Source organism: Borostomias antarcticus (assembly GCF_949987555.1).
Source record: "Borostomias antarcticus genome assembly, chromosome: 22".
Taxonomy (NCBI): Eukaryota; Metazoa; Chordata; class Actinopteri; order Stomiiformes; family Stomiidae; genus Borostomias; species Borostomias antarcticus.
The window spans coordinates 12,326,006-12,349,455 of NC_140255.1; the positions used below are offsets into that span (position 1 = coordinate 12,326,006).

General features: G+C 45.4%; 1 protein-coding gene across 1 annotated transcript in view; it reads left to right on the forward strand.

The window, feature by feature from the left end:
- adamts14 (ADAM metallopeptidase with thrombospondin type 1 motif, 14) overlaps positions 1–20,893 on the forward strand; it is a gene marked incomplete at both ends in the record, with an annotated part of 42,341 nt that extends 21,448 nt beyond the window's left edge. Inside the window, 17 exons of the mRNA XM_084456077.1 lie at positions 666–822; positions 4,164–4,269; positions 4,956–5,099; positions 5,246–5,378; positions 7,388–7,501; positions 9,928–10,076; positions 11,484–11,656; positions 11,968–12,101; positions 14,008–14,131; positions 14,606–14,686; positions 15,403–15,566; positions 15,739–15,904; positions 16,215–16,347; positions 16,534–16,741; positions 18,553–18,682; positions 19,900–20,010; positions 20,301–20,893. Coding sequence (XP_084312203.1) covers positions 666–822; positions 4,164–4,269; positions 4,956–5,099; positions 5,246–5,378; positions 7,388–7,501; positions 9,928–10,076; positions 11,484–11,656; positions 11,968–12,101; positions 14,008–14,131; positions 14,606–14,686; positions 15,403–15,566; positions 15,739–15,904; positions 16,215–16,347; positions 16,534–16,741; positions 18,553–18,682; positions 19,900–20,010; positions 20,301–20,893 — 2,820 coding nt within the window. The remainder of the gene's footprint in view (positions 1–665; positions 823–4,163; positions 4,270–4,955; positions 5,100–5,245; positions 5,379–7,387; positions 7,502–9,927; positions 10,077–11,483; positions 11,657–11,967; positions 12,102–14,007; positions 14,132–14,605; positions 14,687–15,402; positions 15,567–15,738; positions 15,905–16,214; positions 16,348–16,533; positions 16,742–18,552; positions 18,683–19,899; positions 20,011–20,300) is intronic.
- Between the last annotated feature and the right edge of the window lie 2,557 nt (positions 20,894–23,450).

Here is a 23,450-nt window from a genome sequence, read left to right on the forward strand (position 1 = left end):
CTTTCAGGCCACAACCTAGCCTGTTTTAAACAAATCAGCGTCATTAGTCTGTGCTGTACAGTATGGTATGATGTAGCGAAGCCTCATTCACCGGAAGTACTGTATCTCTTAGTTTCCTCTCTGTCGAGGAGCGACGGTCTTTCCATGACTAATTTCTTTCTCACACTGCTGAGAAGCGAAGTCGGAAGAGAGACACTATGTGACCGAATTCTCCCGCCCTGGCCGGAGCACGGCGCCCACTCACATGCTTCACACCCGTGTGCTGTACACTTGGTCTGGCTCACACGTGTGCTTCCCATCTTAGACGACACGTGTGTGTGTGTGTGTGTGTGTGTGTGCGTGCGTGTGTGTGTGTGTGTACGCCTGTCAAGCGTTACATGTAACAGGAGCAGTTTGAGTCCTTTTCAGTCTAGGACTTTTTTTTATCCAAAGTGGTTTGCAATAAATACTATGCACCAGCATCGGAAATGAGATAAAACGGTTACTGTGGTTCAGGTGAATTTTCCAGCACAGCCCTCTCATTTTTATCAGCGATATACAGTAGGCTACAACCTTCCCCCTCGTTCAAGGCTGTCTCTACTTTTAAGTGAGTCAGAAAAGCCTCAGGTGAGCTGAGTGTGCATTGTTGACTGCCGTGTGTCGCCATGTTATGTGTCCCCCCGCAGTCCATCAGCTTGATTGAGCGCGGGAATCCGTCGCGCAGCCTGGAGCAGGTGTGCCGCTGGGCCAACACACAGCAGCGCCGCGATCCTGATCACAATGAGTACCATGATCACGCCATCTTCCTCACAAGGCAAGATTTTGGGCCCGCAGGTATGCAAGGTACTGTATTTCTCTCGATCGAGGCCTGTGCAGACTGAGTATGCTGGTATCTGCTTCCATTCACAAGGGTTGGCTTCAAGTCTGGTAAGGTAAGGTCTCTGGAAACGTACCGTACAGGGAGGGCCGGGGCAGTGGAGGTCTAGAGTCTGGCCCCGCCGGCCGCGATCTCGCTCTGAAAGAACAGTAGAGAGTATCTTTCTAACGCCTTGCTGACTGGGCATTGGTGCCAACCTGTGTTTGAAGAAAATAAATCTTACAAAAGAAGGGTTTTTTGGCATGTAGGGAAAAAACGAAAATGGGAAGTTGGAATCCTTGGAACTTCTATTTTAACCAACCTCTTTTCAGTTCAAGCCATGTCGATTTAAATTTAATTTTCCACTTTTATGTGATTAAGTACTGTATCTTCCTTTTAAAGAGAAGTCAAATCACTCTAAATTTGCATATCTGGTGATTTATTAAATGAAAATTATTTTAAAACTTTCATTTAATTATGTCGTTATACGTTTCTTGAAAACTGTTGATAAAATAATTGAATTTGGTAAACAAACTGTACATGTATGAAGATATAGTCCCTAGACTCCCTACTTACCAAATTCTTACCACTCAATTTCTTTTGTGTTGTAGAAGTTGTTTTTAAATGTGAATGAGTTTACTAGCTGTGAAAAATCTAAATATTGAATGCACACACTACATTAGAATAACAGCAGTCCTTTACTGCTACCTCACCACCACACACGCACAAGACATCATGAAAAACCATCTTATTCTAGCACTCTTTGTTGATCAGCCATTTACCTTTGAAGTTCAATGCCAGTTATTGACTGTCTTATTTGAAACTTTGAAGCACATATGTGTCATGTTTAGAGGAGGATCAGAGACTACCTGCTCTGCGTGTCACACCTAAGGTGTTGCCATAGCGCCGGCTCTGTTGTGTTCATAACAGCCCGTCTCTCTGGCACCTGAGGCCTGGTAGGCTGTGCCCGCCACTCAGACCTCGCTGCCTGTCAGGGTTCGAGGTAAACATCACACTCTCCTGCCAGAGTCGCTAGATTCTATATCCAAACACAGCAAGGGCTGATAGAAGGAGCCCCATTGATAAAGAGAATCAGCATAAGAATATGAGTTGGAAACCACTCTGGAATCTAGGAAATCTCTTATTTGCTGACTTATCTACACTACAGTATGGTACTTGTATATTACACTTAGAAAAAGTGATAACTGGTAATGATATCAGTAGAGTCATCAGTTAAATAGTGACCAGCGGGATGGTTGTTATGTCATATTTGTGTTTCCTCCTTCTGGTTACTTTTTTGTATCCTGGCTATGCTCAAACCGTTGAATGATATAACATATCAACATGATGACTCCCTCTGTCCCCCATTCATGAAAATACCACTCATCCGTCCGTACAGGCTGAATTATGCTGTAGCTGCTGGCCTGCAACCTTTCGCTTTACCGTGCAAAGCTTACTGTATACCGTGGCCACTTCAGGGGAATGTACAGTACTGTAACCTACATTCTCCTGAATATCTTTTATCTGACCTCAGATAAAGAGCTTCAGCTCCACCGCTGCTTTCACAACCATTTTGCCATTTCACTCGCAGCATTGAACACTGTAGGTGACCTACTGTACTCTCTGTCACTCTTTCAGCAGTAGCCATCATCTTAACCTACTGTAGTGTTCCAGACCCTTAGTGGTTATGATATGATACCAGTATGACAGAAAGAGAATAACTAGTCCATGTCACCATTTCTATAATACCTTCTATTTGATCACCACTAAGTATAATCTAGATGCCTTTGAAGCGCTCTCGTCAACACCTCTCTGTGTCTGCATTTTCTGCTTTTGACCTGCATGCCAAAGCTCTTGAATGGTCAGAGAGCATGGAATTTGTCTGAAAACCAACAACCACAAAAAAAAGACTAGAATGTGCTTCTGAACCAAACCAAATGCACTAGCTAAGCTGAATCGCTGCACATCTCTTGATCGAGTATAGTATTGTGTGTTCTTTGGGCTTTGCTTGATGTCATCAATGTATACTGTATTGTGTTAAATGTGTCTTGTTTTGTAAAGGTTTTGGGGAGCTTTATGAAGCTTGTGTTGGTCTGTGGTAGGTTGAAAGGAAGAATGCTTGCGAGCTTACTGTCTGCCTTCTGGATTCTTTTCACGTTTGGAGGCATCTGAGACGCAAGCCATCATACAGGCAGAAGCTTCAGACTTTTCAAAATCCACTCCAGATACTCAGGGACTGATGGTGTGAATTACTGTCAACATGAATAATTTCCTGCCTTCAAGGTCAGGATGTTGATCGTTATTGGCAGTATCACACACTGTAATTTGATTATTCTGTTGATATAATTTGTATTTTTTACTGTGAAACTCTCCAGTGTCTTTGTTTTTTAATTACACCTTAAACACAAAGAATATAGTGTTACTGGAGCATAACTGGTGCAGATGCTTAATGTTACTGTTAATGTTCTTCCCTCCAGACTCTATGAGATTGATAATATCAGTTATGTGTTGATAGTGTCATTTCTGGCCTTCAGGGTGCTGATTGTTGACCGTATATTTAGTTTATTTTTAACTGGCAGTCATAGACTGCATCAATTTGCACTCAAACATATCAGGTAGGACAGCAATGCCTGTGATTCATGTTAGCAAAAAACACAATTTCCGTTCTGTTATTGCATTTGTCTGATAGTCCTCCTCACGTTCCATTAAACTATCATGTACTGTAATTTGATGATCATCACAAAAACTGACGATAATGGATTGTTTACTGTTAATGACATTCATTTTTAATCTGTGGAGTGGGTAATTTACCCATTAGCCATGTCTGATGGCTCTCACTAGTGAATCAGTCAAGCGTTGTAATACATAATGAACTGCCTCTGCACATCAGGTTTTACAACCTGGAGGTGTACAGTGTTCAGCTTCTGGAAGGTTCTTCCATACAGACAGAAGTTTGTTTGTTTTTGTTTTGTTTTTACAAAAAGCTATGTAATGTATGCTATTACAGTACAAACAATGTTTTTGCTACAGTAAGTGTTTATTTAATTGGGCACTGACCAGAACACTGATGATTAGTCTAGCTACTGTAGTTATTTTATATACAGTATTGATATAGTACTATATACTACATACAGTACATACAGTAGCCATGCTCACACCAGGGCTATGGCAGTTACACAGTAGTATTCAGACATATCTATACCTGTTGACTTCTTCGTGGTGTCGCCCTCCCCCCAACAAACATAAACCACACAGTTGCATGCGTAAGGCTGCCTGACCATCTGCATAGCAGTTCATCGTCAGTACTTGTTTGGTCTCTGTTGCCTAGGTTACGCCCCGGTCACAGGGATGTGTCACCCGCTGAGGAGCTGTACCCTCAACCACGAGGACGGCTTCTCCTCCGCCTTCGTGGTGGCTCACGAGACCGGACATGTGTAAGTGACCTAACCCTAACCCACCGGGAAAGTGAAAGTGTTTGAAAATAATTGAGGCGTGTTTGATTAGCGTCCCATACGGGATGGATATGTTTCATTTCACTGGTTAAGATAAACCAAGTGTACCCCATGTATTTGTCATTATTTTCAAACAGTAATTGCAACGGGTTGGCTATCTATACTGCTCCAATTATGCCACAATACTGGAATAACACAGTTGGAGGAACATTGCTACCATCACTTCTCCGCTGTGTTGTAGTATTGGTTTCCTCAGATCATACCGGAGTCTCCGGGGAAGGGTTTGATTTTCCATGATTCCAGGCATGGCCTGTGAGGGCTGATTTTCCAGGTTCTCCCAGAGAGACTAGAGGCAGCACTGTGTGGTTCAACACTGCCTCCTGTGGTTGAGAGAGAAGCACAGAGTATAACCTGCCTTTGGCTTTCTCATTCTCTCACAGTTAACGTTTCTTATTTTCCAACCGTATGGATTTGAGTTGTTGCATATTCCAGGACTGTAGCATGAGGATTTTATGGTGGAGTTTTTCCTGTTTCCTCTGTGGGCAAACGTAAGCTCTGTTCCTTTGACTGTGGTGGAAACTGTGGTGTTATTTCTCAAAGTACTCTGTCTTTGAGACAAAAAAAACCCAACCAATTGTTGTCCAATAACTCAAATGCATTTCCAACAGGTTAGGTATGGAACACGACGGGCAGGGGAATCGATGTGCCGATGAGACCAGCATGGGTAGTATAATGGCCCCGCTGGTTCAGGCTGCCTTCCATCGCTACCACTGGTCACGCTGCAGCAAGCAGGAACTGAATCGATACATCCAGTAATAACCTCAAGACATTTCGACTTTTCAAACCCTATCGTTTTGGAAAGCCATCAGGCATCAGTGGGTTGTGTATATACAGTGGGCCGTATGCGTGGCTCTGCTCATATCCTGCTTGCTCTGATTTTTTCATATTATCCCCGCAGCTCCTATGATTGCTTGCTGGACGATCCGTTCGAACACAAGTGGCCCAAGCTTCCGGAGCTTCCCGGGATCAATTACTCCATGGACGAGCAGTGTCGCTTTGACTTTGGTGTGGGATACAAGATGTGCACCGCGGTAAGTTCATTTTCCCTTGTCATGACAAAATTGGCTTTTGGGCAGGACAGGTCAGAACTGTTATTGGAAATGTCTCCTGGGGCGCTTCGCTCTTTGATCTTCACAGGATGTCATCCAGCCCTTGTTACCCACAAAGGCCCTGATAAAAGGAGATCTCACAGGGTGCGGGTGTGCCCTGACGCTCCAGAATAGCCCTCTGGGAGGCAATAATGGCAGAATAAAGTGGCGGTTGTTCGTTTAAAGGCTTCCAGTGAGATGCAGCCAGAATGCGGTAGAGCTGAGGAGAAGACAGTGTCCTTCACGCTTTTGTGACACGCCACAAAAAACTATATCTCTCTATCTCTATCTCTATCTCTCTCTCCCCTATCTCTATCTCTCTCCTCTATCTCTTTCCTCTTTCTCTCTCCTCTCTATCTCTCTCCTCTGTTACTCTCTCTATATCTCTCTCCTCTATCTATTTCTCTTCTGTCACTCTCTCCTCTCTCCCCCCTATCTCTATCTCTCTCCCCTATCTCTATCTCTCTCTATCTCTTTCCTCTTTCTCTCTCCTCTCTATCTCTCTCCTCTGTTACTCTGTCTATATCTCTCTCCTCTATCTATTTCTCTTCTGTCACTCTCTCCTCTCTCTCCCCTATCTCTATCTCTCTCTCCTCTGTGACTCTCTCACCTATCAAATTTAAATTCAAAGATGCTTCATTGGCTTGACCGAAGACAAGCATAGTATTGCCAAAGCAATATGACAGTAGAACATAAACAGAAACAGTTTGTCAATCAGAACCAAATGAAATATAGAGTGGGATAACAACTACATCAAATAGTGTAACTTAAAGGGGAACGCCGCTGTCATAGCAAGTTTTGCTCAGTTGTCACTTTGTCCTCAATAAAACCGATCCGTACACACCAACATTTAACCGATCTGTGTAGTAGTAAGCTAGCTCTTTTTCCTCTGTCCGCGCACCCCCTTTAGTAATGGAGGTGCAAGTCTGTTTCTCTTTCTCCTGTCCCGCAGTGACTACACAGTCTGTGCTCTTTGGGCAGCCAGGTTTTCTTTATATCTCTGACAGAGAAGAGATATTCTGCAAATGTGTTATTTGGTCTGAGAGTTCGATAACAATTCAGTTAGTTTTGTAATTTCGTTTTTGTTTTTGTTGTAGAGTTTTTGTTTGTTTCATATTTTGGTTAATTTTGAACCGTAGCAGGTGTTATCTTGTTAGTAAGTTCTAGAACCTTTCAGGGTTGAGTTCTTGGGATTCTAGTGCTTTAAATTGTAGTGTGTCTTTTGGGCTTGAGTTTAGATGCATACAAAATTCTAGTGCTCCTTTTGGATATTTATTATTAATGGAAACTGGCCGTATTCTGCCCTACAGTACATGCATTGGTTGGCGTTTTCCTTTGGATGTTTAAGATGCTTGTAGGGTTTCTGTTGTACTTCCATACAGCTAAATGGGCTGGCTAATGCTGTCAAATTGCTTGCACCAGATTACAGTTGGTATATTTACTTTGTAGAATTTCCTTTTCATGCCGTAGAGTGCTCTACAAGCTTTTTCTTTCAATGTTTTCCTGCTATCCTTAACTCCCTGATGCTGTAATTATCAGACCGAGGTATGTATACTGTACTGTAGTTCATGGTGAGCTCTAATGCGATGTTACCTAGAGTGAACTGGTGTCTGTGCTCCTGACATTTGGGCTTTTTCTGGAAGATCATAATTTTCGTCTAAAGTTTACCAGGGCCCGGTTCTGGCAGGACTGTTCCAGCAGATCTAGATGCTCCTGGAGCCCATCTTCTGTGGGTGACAGCAGCACCAGGTCATCTGCATAAAGCAGGAATTTGATCTCTGTGTCCTGCGGTGTGCAGCCGGCGTCTGCAGACTGTTCATCACTCTCTCCTCTATCTCTCTCTCTCTATCTCTCTCTCTATCTCTCTCTCTCTATCTCTCTCTCCTCTATCTCTCTCTCCTCTATCTCTCTCTCCTCTATCTCTCTCTCTCTATCTCTCTCTCCTCTCTCAGTTTCGAACCTACGACCCCTGCAAGCAGTTGTGGTGCAGCCATCCTGACAACCAGTACTTCTGTAAAACTAAGAAGGGTCCACCGGTTGATGGTACAGAGTGTGCCCCGGCAAAGGTGAGACATTCTTCTAATCATTATCCTGATTGTAGGAGCACATTCAGTAATACAGGTATGATAAGGTTCTTAAAAGGTACTTTTGTTCTGGCCCAATAAATTGTATAGCTCAATCTAAAATTGCTCCACTATGACTGCAAGAAGAACAGAGTTCCCAGGACTGCTGGATGGATGTGCTAGATGGATGTGCTGGATGGATGTGCTGGATGGATGTGCTGGATGAGCCTGGATGAGTGCACAGAGGCTGTGACATCATACATCAGCTTCTGTGAGGGGAGCTGTGTGTGTTCCATCACGCACCAGGGTTAGTTATAAGAATAGCAAACCCTGGTTTCCAGCTAAACTCAGTCGGCTATGGCCGAAAAGGGAGGAAGCGTGTAGGAGTGGGGAGGAGCGCCGGCTTAAAGACACTAAATACAGGTCAAGCAAAGCGGTGAGAGATGCTAAGGACTGCACTCTGAGAAACTTCAAGAGCGCTTCTCAGAAAACAACTTGGCCTCTGTCTGGAAGGGCCTCAGACAGATCACCAACTACAAACCAAAAAGCCCCCGACTCCACTAATGACCAACAACCAGAATGAGTTCTGCTGTCGATTTGAAGTACAACGGGACAGTCCTGACACCATCCCCCATGACTCCATCCACCAGCTCCAGACCACCAGCTCACCAGCTTTTTAGCCTCTTAATCTGCATACAAACTGCACTAATGTGTGTCTAAAGATGACAGTCTCCTAACCTAGCTAGCTCCTACATGAAATGTGTGAAGCGTCCCGCTCTAGCTGGAAGGAAATCATGAACGTATTTGTGACAAATGTTTTTCAGACATTAACTTTATTGATCTCCGAGGGGAAATTCTTGTTCCTGTCCTGGTGCAGCCAAAACAACCTGTAGCTCAATGCTGTTAAGACAGTGGAGATGGTTGTGTACTTCAGAAACCCACCCGCCCCCATCACCCTGTGTGACACTGTGGAGTCCTTCCACTTCCTGGGCACATTATCAGGCAGGACCTCAAGTGGGAGCTGAACATCAGCTCCGTTACCAAGAAGGCACAGCAGATGATGACTCCCTGAGGCAGCTGAAGTTCAACCTGCCAAAGCCAGTGATGGTACTCTTCTACACCTCCATCATTGAGTCCATCCTCACCTCCTCCATCACCATCTGGTACACTGCTGCCACTGCCAAGTACAAGGCCAGACTGCAGCGAGTCATCCACTCTGCTGAGAGGGTGATTGGCTGAAACCTGCCATTCCTACTAGGACCTTCACACCTCCAGGACCCTGAGGCGGGCAAGAAAGCTTGTGGCTGAGCCCTTCCACCCCGGATATAAACTCTTTGAACCATTCGGCAGGACACTGTGGTCCATCAGGACCAAAACCTCACGGCACAAAAATAAGGGTGTATTCAGAACTAGCTTGGTGTTCCGATACTGGGAGCATTTCCCCCGTAGATTGTGTCATTTGGGCATATGTGAACACAGGAATCGCTCACGGTTCTGGAACAAATCAACCAGGCCGAGACCACTTAGAGATGGTGGTCTTAGCCTTGCTTGCAATTGCCCCGCGGGGCAATTCGTTTGCAGTGAGAACGTACGTTGTCCACAAACCGATACAACTCATTGTTGTACCTGTTGCAAACGTTACCGTATAAGCAAAACAGTGCGTTGTCACAACAGTGCCAACAATCTTCTGGACGTAGTTGTGATGCCTGCTCAAACTGGATATGTAATCCATGTACCGAACACTGGTACATGAACCAGAGAAGACCAATCAACGCTATTATACACACACCACTGATGCTCCATTTTCGATTAAGGGTCGATCACCGGTGTCAGCGAAGAAAGGATTTCCAGAAATCCAAACTTCACGCAAAATGTGGACCAATCACAAAACTATCTACAAGCGCGTGGTGTTGAGAGCGTATCCATAACCAGAGCAGACCCGGAGATCGTTTTCTCTGTCCATATTGCTGTGTGAACAGGTATTGAGCTAAGGTCCAAGTGCAACATTTTAACATATTATTCCCTGAATCTGAACAAATTCAGGTGTGAAAGTGGCCTAAGTTTCTTCCCAACTGCAGCTGGACTCATCAACAAGGACCCACTGACAATGACTGGTATCCTGACCCAAACAGACATATCTTATATCTTATTTATTGTTTAACACTTTCATATTTGTTCATTTGTCACTTATATTATTGTATTTATTTTTATTGTATTATTTTGTACGTTATCATATATTTGACTGTATACTGTATTTGTATTGTATTGAATTTGTCACTTTGTTAATGCATTTTGCACTGGCCTGTTTTGTCCTCTTGCTATGTTTATTGTTATGCACCATCAAACCAAAGCAAATTCCTTGTATGTGAAAACCTACTTGCTGTTTCTGATCACGATCCTCTCCCTGCCTCTCCCCACATGCGCTGTAGTGGTGCTTCAAGGGCCATTGTATCTGGAGGTCTGCCCACCAGCCCCAGGGCCACGACGGCAGCTGGGGCTCCTGGTCCAAGTATGGCTCCTGCTCCCGGACCTGCGGGGGTGGGGTGCGCTCCCGCAGCCGACAGTGCAACAACCCTGCGTGAGTGGCACCCCGGAGGGGGGGGGCGGGGGGGCTGGGCACATGACAGGAAGGGAAGACTGGGGCTGCGTTCCCAATCGCATACTTGATAACCGGTATAACGATAAACCGCAATAACATTTGTAATTCGCGATTAAATTTATCGCATTACAAAACCGTGTTTAATTAAACTCGGTTGAAACCCACTGTAAATACTGTCCAGCATCAACCAAAGTTAGCAACACTCTTAGCAAGACACATTATTTGAATGTTTATGCAAACAAAAAGTGCATAATACTGATAAAATAATTTTATTTGTGGTTTTCAATATAAAACACTTGGTGAAATGATATCAGTGTGTGTGTGTGTATCAGTAGTTTAAAAAAAATTGTCTGCACATTTTAGAATACCGTAATAATACTGATAACCATGATAATTTTGGTCACTATAATCGTAATATGAAGTTTTCATACCTCTAGTACCACAGCTACCCCTAGAAAGTACGTACTTTGCATGCAGTATGCATACAATTGGACCTACCACTTTGTCATAACATTACGCCTTGAAATCCGTCGCTGTCCATGAAGCGACATTCGTCCACAGCTGTCGTGACTCACACATGTGACGTCATTTCCACTGTGCAATGGATTATGGGTCAGAATAGCCAGAACAGTCTGCTGGCTTAAATACTGCAAAATACGTCCGGATGTAGTAGGACATCCTGGTATTTTTGCCATACTGCATGTGACGTACTATGTATTGGGACATACTACATCCTTTTTTGGCATACTATATAGTATGGAAGTATGTGATTCGGAACGCAGCCTGGGTGTAGGGTAGGGGGGGAGGGGAGGAGGGGGATAGGGGGCGGAGCATGGGGGCAGTAACGGCAGGGGCTTCTGAGGGAGGTAGATAATGTCAATTAGGCTAAGTAGTCCAGGCACTCCTGTTGGTGACCTCTGCAAACTCACTCTCCTTGACTGGAGACTATATGGTATGTACTGTATGTATGGACAACATGATTTGTCTACTGTGCGAGATAGAACTTGAGTGCACAGATTTAGGTTGAGTGGACGTGACCTAGATGCGAGATTACTTTTCGCAACACAGTTTAGCAAGAACACCATAGAGTTTAGGGTTAAGGTTAGGGTTAGGGTGAGGGTCAGGTGTAGGGTTAGGGTCTTCCTTAACCCTAAACTCAAGGGTGTTATCGCTAAACTTTAGCGAAACGCGTAGACGCAACCTAGATATGTGTGAGTGTGTCACTACAATGGCAAACATGTCCTACCCAGTGGGACATGATGACTCCCAGCAGGAGACTCACTCAGTCATGAATAAAAAGAAATCAATTGGAGAGAGGGTGGCAGTTGGGGAACACAGGCTTCTCTCTAGGATTGTTTTTTGGCTGATGAGTTTCTCCCTCCCCAGACCGGCGTACGGCGGCCGCGACTGCCCCGGGTCGACCTTCGACTACCAGATGTGCAACACGGAGGAGTGCGCCGGCCCCTACGAGGACTTCCGCGCCCAGCAGTGCGTCCAGAGGAGCAACAAATACCACAAGAACATCAAGCACACCTGGCTGCCCTACGAGCACCCCGATGGTAGGATAGTTAAAGCAGGGGGAAAAAATGCAGCCTTTGGTTTGACTTTTCTTTGGACTTGGACTCTTTGAAATCTCACCTTGTACAGGAAAACAGAGATGACATTTTAGAGCTGGACATTAAAAGAGAGATAGAGGGTATTTATCTGTAATGGCTATATCAGAGACTGTCTGTGGAGACAGTCTGACTGGAAGATGTCTATCTGGCTTGTGTGTGTGTGTGGTGTGTGTGTGTGTGTGTGTGTGTGTGTGTGTGTGTGTGTGTGTGTGTGTGTGTGTGTGTGTGTGTGTGTGTGTGTGTGTGTGTTGCAGAGGCCCACAAGTGTGAGTTGAGCTGTCAGTCCAAAGAGACGGGTGAGGTGGTGTTCATGAACCAGGTGATGCATGATGGGACGCGTTGCAGCTACGCCGACCCCTTCAGCGTGTGCGCCCGCGGGGAATGTCTGGTATGTGTGGGTCTCTCTGCCTACCTCTCTCAACACTCCTCTCTCTCTCTACCTCCCTCAACACTCCTCTCTCTCTACCTCCGTCCATCAACACTCCTCTCTCTCTACCTCCCTCCCTTAACACTCCCCCTCTCTCTCTCTACCTCCCTCAACACTCCTCCTCTCTCTACCTCCATCAACACTCCTCTCTCTCTTCCTCTCTCCCTCAACACTCCTCTCTCTTTCTTCCTCTCTCCCGCAACACTCCTCTCTCTCTTCCTCTCTTCCTCAACACTCCTCTCTCTCTTCCTCTCTCCCTCAACACTCCTCTCTCTTTCTTCCTCTCTCCCTCAACACTCCTCTCTCTCTTCCTCTCTCCCTCAACACTCCTCTCTCTCTTCTTCTCTTCCTAAACACTCCTCTCTCTCTTCCTCTCTCCCTAAACACTCCTCTCTCTCTTCCTCTCTCCCTCAATACTCCTCCTCTCTCTACCTCCCTCAACACTCCTCCTCTCTCTACACTACCTCTCTCCCTCAACACTCCTCCTCTCTCTACCTCCCTCAACACTCCTCCTCCTCTCACTACCCCTCTCTGTCAACACTTCTCTCATCCTCCCCTCCCTATACAGTGAAAGACCACATTTTTATATTATCAGTCATAGTCATAGTCCTGTTTTTCATTTCAACATTTCATTGCAGAAGTGATATTTATGTCTGGCTAGTTTTTGCCCCTAGTGGTGGAGCTCTGCAGAAGAAATTCATGAGGTGTAGGTGCTCCTGTAAGTGTTCTGAGGAGAGGGGCTTTGTAAGAACTGGACTGCCCTCTAGGTGTTGGCTGTACAGGTCTACATTAATGCATTTTACATTACATAAGAGGTCGGGAAAAGGCTGAAATTGGGGCAGATATTTGAATGAAAACCAAAACAATTATATTCATCTTTAATTTTCTCATGAAATAATGAATGTAGCATACCAAACACACATTGTATGTATTACACTTTCTGTTTGATTTCTATTCTAATTGTATGCCAATACATTTCTAGATTGAACATAGATAGATAGATAGATAGATAGATAGATAGATAGATAGATAGATAGATAGATAGATAGATAGATAGATAGATTGATTGATTGATTGATATTATCACTCCACCGGTACTGTAATCTGGCGTTGTTTATCAGGCCTCTCCGCTGTCTGTTGTCTGTCTGCTGTATTCCCCTGTGCCAGAGTCTAGTCTCTGGTCAGTAGGGAAGCTTCCAGGGTCTAGTCTCTGGTCAGTAGGGAAGCTTCCAGGGTGTAGTCTCTGGTCAGTAGGGAAGCTTCCAGGGTCTAGTCTCTGGTCAGTAGGGAAGCTTCCAGGGTCTAGTCTCTGGTACGTAGGGAAGCTTCCAGGGTCTAGTCTCTGGTCAGTAGGGAAGCTTCCAGGGTCTAGTCTCTGGTCAGTAGGGAAGCTTCCAGGGTCTAGTCTCTGGTCAGTAGGGAAGCTTCCAGGGTCTAGTCTCTGGTCAGTAGGGAAGCTTCCAGGGTCTAGTCTCTGGTCAGTAGAGAAGCTTCCAGGGTCTAGTCTCTGGTCAGTAGAGAAGCTTCCAGGGTCTAGTCTCTGGTCAGTAGAGAAGCTTCCAGGGTCTAGTCTCTGGTCAGTAGGGAAGCTTCCAGGGTCTAGTCTCTGGTCAGTAGGGAAGCTTCCAGGGTCTAGTCTCTGGTCAGTAGGGAAGCTTCCAGGGTCTAGTCTCTGGTCAGTAGAGAAGCTTCCAGGGTCTAGTCTCTGGTCAGTAGAGAAGCTTCCAGGGTCTAGTCTCTGGTCAGTAGAGAAGCTTCCAGGGTCTAGTCTCTGGTCAGTAGGGAAGCTTCCACGGTCTAGTCTCTGGTCAGTAGGGAAGCTTCCAGGGTCTAGTTCTGGTTGTGACTGACTGCCCTGTGTCCGCAGCACGTGGGATGTGACAAGGAGGTGGGATCCTACAAACAAGAAGACAAGTGTGGCGTCTGCGGAGGGGACAACTCCCACTGTCGCACCGTCAAACTGACGCTCACCAAGACGCCCAAGAAAACAGGTAATAATCGCCAACCGCCTCGGGTGAAATGTTTTTCGAGAGCTTGTACAGTTGCTATAGCAACTGATGTTTAATGATCCGTTCTGCAGATGAAGGTAATATGAGATGAAACGTTGAGAATGGCGTTCAGTAACAACTACATTTTTTCCTGGTCTGACACAGTCAAAAACACAGACTGAGACAAAGCTGTGGTATCTGACAATCACACTGATTAATAATAAAAACATTACACACATTTTATTTGTGATGCACTTTACATTTGAGACAAATCTCAAAGTGCCACAGAGAAAAAACAAGACCAAAACATGAGAATAAAAACAGAGAGGCATAAAAAAAAACATATTAAAGCATAAAAACAGATAAGCCAAAACGGTAATTGAAAAGGCTCTGCTATAATGGTTTTTAGTCCTTAATATGATTAGTATAAATTGGTTCCACACATCCACTGACTGACATGTTTGTCTACTGTAACAGGAATGCTAAAAATGTTTGATATCCCGGTGGGGGCCCGCCACATAGTTATCGAGGAGAATGACACATCGCCACATATAATTGGTGAGTGGGCCTTGCTGGCCATGTTCTATATTTATACAGTAATGTACTTTGTTTTACAGTGGTCAGACAGACAATATCAGTCATTTTCCGCCTCTTTGAAATGTTATGAACAACATTACGGATTATTTGTGTGTGTGTGTGTGTGTTTGTGTGTGTGTGTGTGTGTGCGTGCGTGCGTGTGTCTGTGTCTGTCTGTCTGTCTGTCTGTCAGTCGGTCTACTGTATCTCTGCTCCCTGTGCATGCCCGTGTGTGTGTGTGTGTGTGTGTCTCGCAGTGCGCAATAGCTCTCTGTGTGAAAAAAAGGGGTGATTCTGTGTCACCATGGCATCTATCCAAGCTCTCTTCTGTCATCCTCTACTCATCTCCTCTCATCCTCTCCTCATCTCATCCTCTCTTCTCCTCATCTCTCATCCTCTCCTCATCTCATCCTCTCTTCTCCTCATCTCTCATCCTCTCCACTCCTCATCTCTCATCCCCTCTTCTCCTCCTCTCCTCCGTTCCTCGTCCTCTCTCAGTCCTAGTTGTTCAAGATAAGATGAGGGAAGACAAGATGAGGGAAGATAAGATGATTCTGAGTGTGGGTGTTACTGTCGGCTTATTCCTGCAGACACAGACACAGGTCTGTGATGAGTGTAGTACTGTAGACTTTCTGTTTTGTTTTTTTGTTTTTTTTACCATTCGTGCATTGAAAACGCGTTCCTTCTGTTTCCAACAGCTGTTAAGAATCAAGTCACTGGCAACTTCATATTGAATGCGAAAAGCGAAGACGCCAAGTCTAAGAATTTCATCGAGAACGGTTTGGAGTGGGAATACTCCTTTGGAGGGGAGAAGGAGAGCCTGAAAACAATCGGCCCCCTTCACGAAGCCATCGTTGTACTGGTAAGAAGAACATGTGGTTTGAGTCGGCGACTTGGAGCGGGGAGCAAGCCTCCCTACTTAAACTGCTGTGATCTGAATAATCTGTATAAGCTGAGAATTTTGATCGTCCACAATGAGGCCTAGTCGGCTGGCTGGTGACCGGGCTTCTGCTTCCTGTCCCTGCGCCGACTAGATCATCCCCCAGGAGGACGAGGCCAAGGTCAGCCTGACGTACAAGTATATCATCCACGAGGACCTGCTGCCGGTCATCACCAACAACAATGTGCTCCTGGCCGAGCTCGACACCTACGAGTGGGCCCTGAAGAGCTGGTCCCAGTGCTCGAAAGCCTGTGGAGGAGGTGTGTGTGTGCGTGTGTGTGCGAGTGTGTGTGCATTTGTATGTGTGTGCGAGTGTGTGTGTGCATGCGTGCGTATGTGTGTGTGTGTGTGTGCATGCGTGTGTATGTGTGTGTGTGTGTGTGCATGCGTGCGTATGTGTGTGTGTTTGTGTGTGTGCATGCGTGTGTATGTGTTTGTGTGCATGCATGGGTTTGCAATTTGTTGAAACTCATAATTATACTTTTATTAGAAATACAATGTATATTTTGACCGAAGGTACTCTCTCTGCTCAGCGTATCCTTGGCTAGTTACGCCCTTGTGACCCCGCAGGAATACAGTACACCAAGTATGGCTGCAGGCGGAAGAGCGACAGTCGTCTGGTGCATCGCAACTTCTGCGAAACCAGCAAGAAGCCCAAACCCATCAGGAAACGGTGCAACGTGATGGAGTGTAACCAGCCGTTGTAGGTCCCCCGTCCGCATGCTGCATAGACAGCCGGCAAAGGAGGCTCTTATCTTCATTTGTGACCCAACGCTAAAGCGCTCTCTCTCTCTCCGAGTCACTAGGCTTCTAGATAAAGAGCGTAGTATAATTGTGGTGGTCGGCATGTTGAGATGACGGCAGCTGAAGAGCCTGTGTTTGTCTGCAGGTGGGTGGTGGAGGAGTGGACGCCCTGCAGTAAGACCTGTGGGAAGCTGGGGTACCAGTCCAGGCTGGTTCAGTGCATGCAGGCCCTGAACAACGGCACCCAGAGGCCCGTCCACGCCAAGTACTGCACCGAAGAGCGGCCCGAGACCAGGAGGGCCTGCAACTACTCAGCCTGCCCTGCCCAGTGGAGGACAGGGGCCTGGTCCCAGGTGGGGCTGAAGGACGTCCATGGATGGATGGATGGATGGATGGATGGGTGAATGCATGGATGGATGGATGGATGGATGGATGGATGGATGGATGGATGGATGGATGGATGGATGGATAGATGGGCTGATGAATGGGTGAATGCATGGATGGATGGATGGATGGATGGATGGGTGAATGCATGGATGGATGGATGGATGGATGGATGGATGGATGGGTGAATGCATGGATGGATGTATGGATGTATGGATGGGTGAATGCATGGGTGAATGCATGGGTGGATGGATGGATGGATGGATGGATGGATGGATGGATGGATGGGTGGGTGGATGGATGGATGGATGGATGGATGGATGGGTGGATGGATGATGGATGGATTTGATCTGATGATCCAAAATGCACATACTGTAAAGCTCTTCATGGGCTCATCATTCATCATTCATGTACTGCAACAGAGCTTTTCTGAAGCCTGTGATCCTACCTAGAATATTAACCTGGAGGATTCGTATCAATATGACTCACTGTACAGAAGCTACGAGTAGAGGCTGGGCCTCATATTGTGTGTGTGTGTGTGTGTGTGTCTGTGTATGGGGTGTGATTAGTGCCAGCACACCATACTGAAACGCTTGACTTGCACCTACTAAAGAAGACGCGATGACATCAAACGTCTAAACGCACGTGAATAATTTCCATTGACAAACAATGGAGAGACAGACGTCTCATAGCTGTAACGTACCTGTCACGCAGACGCTGTGCACATGTTGTTTACACGTATTGCGCATCGTGTGCGTGACGGCAACACTACAGGTTAGATGCGCCTCACATATGCGACACCCAACACTACACCTGACAGTTTGGTAAAATCATAGATGTACGTACGTACGTACGTCTTGTAATGTGTGCAGAAATTGCATAGCGACGTGTCAAACGTGCCAGTGCCTTGCTAACGCAGCAGACGTGTTAGCGGCCGCACGTGTAAGGTCAGTTGCCTTTAAATCATAGCTGGTTCTAATCTCGTCCTTGCCAATTGGTAATGCATTCTCAATAAATGGAATTCGCACATGTTAAGCAACTTGTTTTTAATAAAGCCTAATATCTGAATGACTCTTTCTTCGCAATTTAAAACAAATGTTCAGATAGCCTACACGTGTTTCTTGTCAATAGAGGGCGCTGCAGCACCGTCAGCACCAGTTCGAACAGATGCGCGCTCTTATTTGAAAATGTAGCGATAGTGGAGATAAAACGACACATATCTAGGAAAAGTTATGCAAGGAGGGTCCTGGAATTTGATTGAGTGCATATAAATATTCTTAATTTGTATTCAATATGGACAAATGAGCCCCGCTCGCAGCTTCTAGTGCCCGCTGACTTAACACGAGCGTGCAAACGTTACATGCATGTGCGCAAAAGTGGCACGGCACCTTTTACGCGTCACCCTCTGAGAATGCGAGCGACTCGTAACGCGTGCGTATATGCACGCCTATTAATCAGCTCGCCAAAGTACCTTTATACACGCAATGCAGGCGACGAAAGCACTGAGTGTTTGTTACGCTGGCACGAATCACACCCCATAGTCTGTGTGTGTGTGTGTGTGTGTGTGTGTGTGTGTGTGTGTGTGTGTGTGTGTGTGTGTGTGTGTGTGTGTGTGCCACTGCGCAGCTCACCAAGACTGTAGAGCAGATTGAAAGCTATGTTTAAATTAAGGTGAAGAGCCCAAGTGGTTCAGAGAGTCTTATGTCCTTGGGTCTAATCTGGAATGTGTGTGTGTGTTTGTGTGTGTGTGTGTGTGTGTGTGTTTCTCTCTGTCCTCCAGTGCTCAGTGAGCTGTGGAGAGGGGATTCAGCAGAGGCAGGTGGTGTGCAGGGCCACTGACAACACCATCGGTCAGTGCGAGGGCGACAAGCCGGAAACTGTCCTCATCTGTAAACTGAGCCCCTGTCCAGGTAAAGACTGACGGGGTCACAGCGCTGGAGACGGGGATGGCTGCAAACTATTTTCATTCCGTCTATCTATCATTCTTTAAACCAAAAGCTCAAAGCGCAAAAGCTCATTTATTTTCCAACGGTTCCCTTTGCCAAATAGTGTCAGCGGATCGAATGTGATTGACGCTGGGAGAAGTAGCTGGCGGCTATAAAGAGGCTTATTCCAAAAACCTACATCCTGTGAGCCAGACTGCAGATGCGCACACGTGCACACACACACACACACACACACACGCACACACACAGAGTGAAGTCGATCACATGGAGTAACTGCAGTCTCTGTGCCATTTTAGTTTGCCCCTGCTGTGTCTATAAAAGCCAAGAGTGGTTCTGCCTGCTGTAATGATGTGCAGCGCCCACAGTAGCCTGCTGATGTGTGAAGAGCCAATATAAATCCATCCACCCATTACACATAATGTCGGGGGGTAAATTGAGCTCTTGGAAGTGGCACAGTACTTAGGCTTACCTGATTTAAATTGGTGAATTAAAGTACATCAGACATTGGCCGGTGTCATTTTCATTGTGCCAGTTAATGAGTTCTGTCCACAAATGGCATGCAGTCATCAGCAGGGGTTGAATGCGGCATTGTTGTTCACCTCAGACCACCCTGCCACTCCTCTCAACCCCCACCCCCCCGGTTCTCAGTCTTTCGTAACTTAAGGCCCACTTTTGATCGTTAAAAAAAGTCAGAGGACCACCTTCTCAAATACATGGGATCCGAGGGATCGTTTGCTGAACACATATTGTCTCAACACCAACGGATGTGATTGGCGTGGTGATATTCAAACATAACTGGTCATTGAAATTATACATTTTAACTTGACAGTTACTTTACAGTCAACTTTTTTATTTACTGTATATGAATTCTTGAGTACATTTAAGATATAAAAATAACTAGCTTTGTATATTACCAAACTTTTTTTTTTTTTTTCTAACCATTTGGCAGTAGGCTACCACTGCCTCTGTGGACCACTTGATGGAGCTCTGCACACTAGCTGATTTAGAGGACCAAAGAAGGGAGTCTAGGCTCTGGTGCAAAGCTTCATTACAGGGTTTCAACGGGGTTGCTACCAAGGGGATGTGTCTGGTTCTCCACCGTCTTATAGCTGATGCTTTTAAGTCACGCCATGGAACAATCTGAAGCTTGGCATGTGTATTTTTCACTCTCTTCCTAACAGGACAATCCTCGCTGCCCCCTCTCACTATAGAAGCTGTGGAGAACTCGACTGCAAAGAACGAAGGTGTGCATCAGATTGTTTCGGATAATCCAGTCCACAAAATCTCCTCAAGTAAGTGGGCGAGTGAAGCTTTAGATTCTGGGTGTCAGTGAAGATTCTTATGAATTACGTCCATATGCACTGCACGTCTCAATAAGTGTGGATACTGTATGTACTGCACGTCTCAATAATTGTGGATACTGTATGTACTGCACGTCTCAATAATTGTGGATACTGTATGTACTGCACGTCTCAATAATTGTGGATACTGTATGTACTGCACGTCTCAATAAGTGTGGATACTGTATATACTGCACGTCTTCATATGAAGAGGTGAAATCCTGTCCCTTCCCCTTCCTCAGATGAGCCATGCCTGGGAGACAAGTCGATATTCTGCCAGATGGAGGTCCTGGCTCGTTACTGCTCCATCCCTGGCTATAACAAACTGTGCTGCGAGTCCTGCAACAAGAAGGACGTCTTCACCACGCTCCCCCCAGAACACCAGGAGACCAACCCTGCCTCCGTCGAACCCGAGGCCCCCTTCCAACCCAACCCCACCCCCCCGGCCGAGCCCCTGCTCCCGCCCACCACCCAAAGCCCACCCCTAACCACTAAAGCCAGCGGCAGGCGCCCTCGGTCTACTGCCCAGGGGCTGACCACCGCCACCACACCGAACCACGCCTCTCCGTCAGCGGGTGCTGTCCTGTCCGAGGGTCCCACCAGAAGCCCCGACTCAGCGCCCGGGGATGGAGAGGGGGGCACGGACCCCGGACCTCCTCTACCTCCAGGGCAGGGAGCCCGCCGGGCCCGGCCCCCGGCGGACTCCAGCGGAGGCGGCTCTAAAGAGCACAGTCCAAACAGCACTTTAGGCACGGCCGCCGCCAGCAGGTCAAGAAGGGACAATTTAGGATCCGAGAGGGACTCGACTCACAGAACCCTGTCTGTCGAGACATGAATGGAGTCTCCTTCCTGTGAACGCGCTGCTCAGCAATTTAAAAAGTCCTGATCTGTTCCGTCGGCTCAGTGTTCCAACACCTGATGATGGACTCTGGAGGACTCTCAAACTATTGCTGCAAGTTTGAAATAAAATATTTTTAAAGAAAAGATTTTTTTTCCATGCCAGTGGACTTAGACCAGTAATGGTTACCTCAACGAAACTGCGGAGTGATCTCTATGCACTTGCACTGCATTGCTCGGCCCTCTCTGCTTCAGTTATGAAATGGAAGACAAAGTATGTAAACCAAGGTGCTGTAAAATATAATGACTACAAGACATGTTAAAATGTGACGACTGCATTGCCACCATTTACGTTTTGATCTGTGTATAGTTGTGTAAGCCTGTTTTCAAGTGCATCAGAACTACTATTGAACTTATATTGTGAATGTGTGTGGCATGCGTGGACAAAAATCCTGACTTTCGGGGGCTTTGTGAAGGCTAGGTAATGTCACCGCTCGCAGGGAGCTCTGTATCCTCTCCCCCGAGTGCTGTTTTTGTTGATGTGCTCTCCAAAGGTCATTTACAGAACAAGAGATTGCCTTTGACGGTCTACAGTCAAGTCTGTGTGCCAGCCAGCCAATCCCAGTGTAGCATGCTCACTGCCTGTGTGGGAGTCACATATTCTTTAACAGATAAAAACAAAAACACATTCTGATATATTTTTTGTAACTGATATATTTTTCACATCATATTGTATATAGTGTAAATTTCACCAGGTTATATTAAGAAAGTAACAGCCAACAATGTAATGTAAAGTATCTTATAATTGGGAAATACATACAATGTAAGTATGCAGAATGCGTTTGGTACGATGTCACACTGTTGAAGTTGGCATTATCTCATTCCTGTATTGCAGTTCATAACATCATTATGTGTATTGTATAGTTCTTGTATATACATGATTGAAAGCTTTAAATGTTAATATTTATTAAATTTTTAAATAGTAGGAGAAAACAGTAAAAAAAAAAAACATGTTTGAAAGAAATATTGTGGGAATATCTTATTTAATCTTGGTCAGAGTGCCATTAGTTTGCTGTGGAGCTGTCTGTGCCATAGGTGGATATTCACACACACCTGCAGATTGAAAAGCTCAGTATTGGTTAAACTCATTTTCCATTGCTATTGCTAACTCCATGTACTTCATGAGATACTGTGCTGGTGGCAGAGGACACAAACCCCTGACATACGAGCTCTCTTAGCACTCAGCATCAGACACATTAATCTCTGTACTCAGTGATTATTTGATGACTGTTGAACTTTTCAACATGCGTCAAATATAATTAAAGATTTCCCTTTGAAGATAGTAAACCTTAGAAGCTTTTTCTCCTTTCATTGTTTTTATTGTGCTACTTAACGGCATTTTCTGCCACACAGCATGTATGGGGATGTCTCAGCCAGCCTGCTCTGAAGGTAATCCTTCAAAAAATACTTTCTGTGGATAAGATGCGCTGGTAGAATCTAATATAAATTACAGCTAAAAATGAGTTCTGGACAACAGACAGTGTTAATGTTTAATGTTTAAGATATTACGCAATACTGTGCACAGCACTGGATCGGGGCCAGGCGTTTTGAGGAGGAAGAGGAAGGAGACGAATGACCTCTTTAAAACTTCTTAAATTAAAAAAAATCTTTAAAAGCATGTGTCTGAAATCCAGTACAATGCTTGAGTAGGCATTAGCATGTTTATTCTGCATCACCCAGGACTTGAACTCACAACCAGACACCAAGAGAAGGTCATGTTCTTGTTTGAGCCAAGTGAGAAGCTGGCAGTTTGATCTAAAATAAGTATAAATGTCACAGCTAGATATTTACACCATAGGAATCCTGCATGAACATATTAGTAGGCCTACATACTGTGATGGGGATGAGTTGTGGGATTCTGGACTGAGCATGGATTCACTGATTGACTGATTTGATTGGATTGAACACAGGTGGGACTGATTAGCAGACAGTAACACCTGCTACAAATTATAAACAGGCTGGCCTGATCTAGCTTGAAGCTGTACTAAGCATTTCTTACAGTAAATAGAGGGTGACAAACTAACACATTTTAAAAATACAACAAAGTCAAGCTATACTGGGATACTCCCCTAAGGACAATCTGTGCAAAAAGGCCAATAGCTAAGCTAAATGAAACTATGGGGAAGTGTGCATTACTGTAGGTAGAAGGAGGAAGAAGAGACAAATGACAAATACATAAGTCTTGTCAGCAGAACTGCCCGGACCATAATTTAAAACTTTAAAATATCTGTAAAATCATGTCACAGCACAATGAGTAAACATTCACATTTTTATTCTCCATCACCCTGGGCATGAACTCATAAAGTACAAACACCAGGGACAACGCACAGCTACAGCAAATAATGAATAGACAAAGAACTGGACTGGGGGAGCTACATGTAGGCTATACTGTATATACACAGACTAGTAAGACAGGTGGAAACCAATCAAACAAGCAGTGGTGCAGGTGTTCTCAATCAGAGTCAATTTAGCCAGTTGTAGTCCTAGGGTCAGCT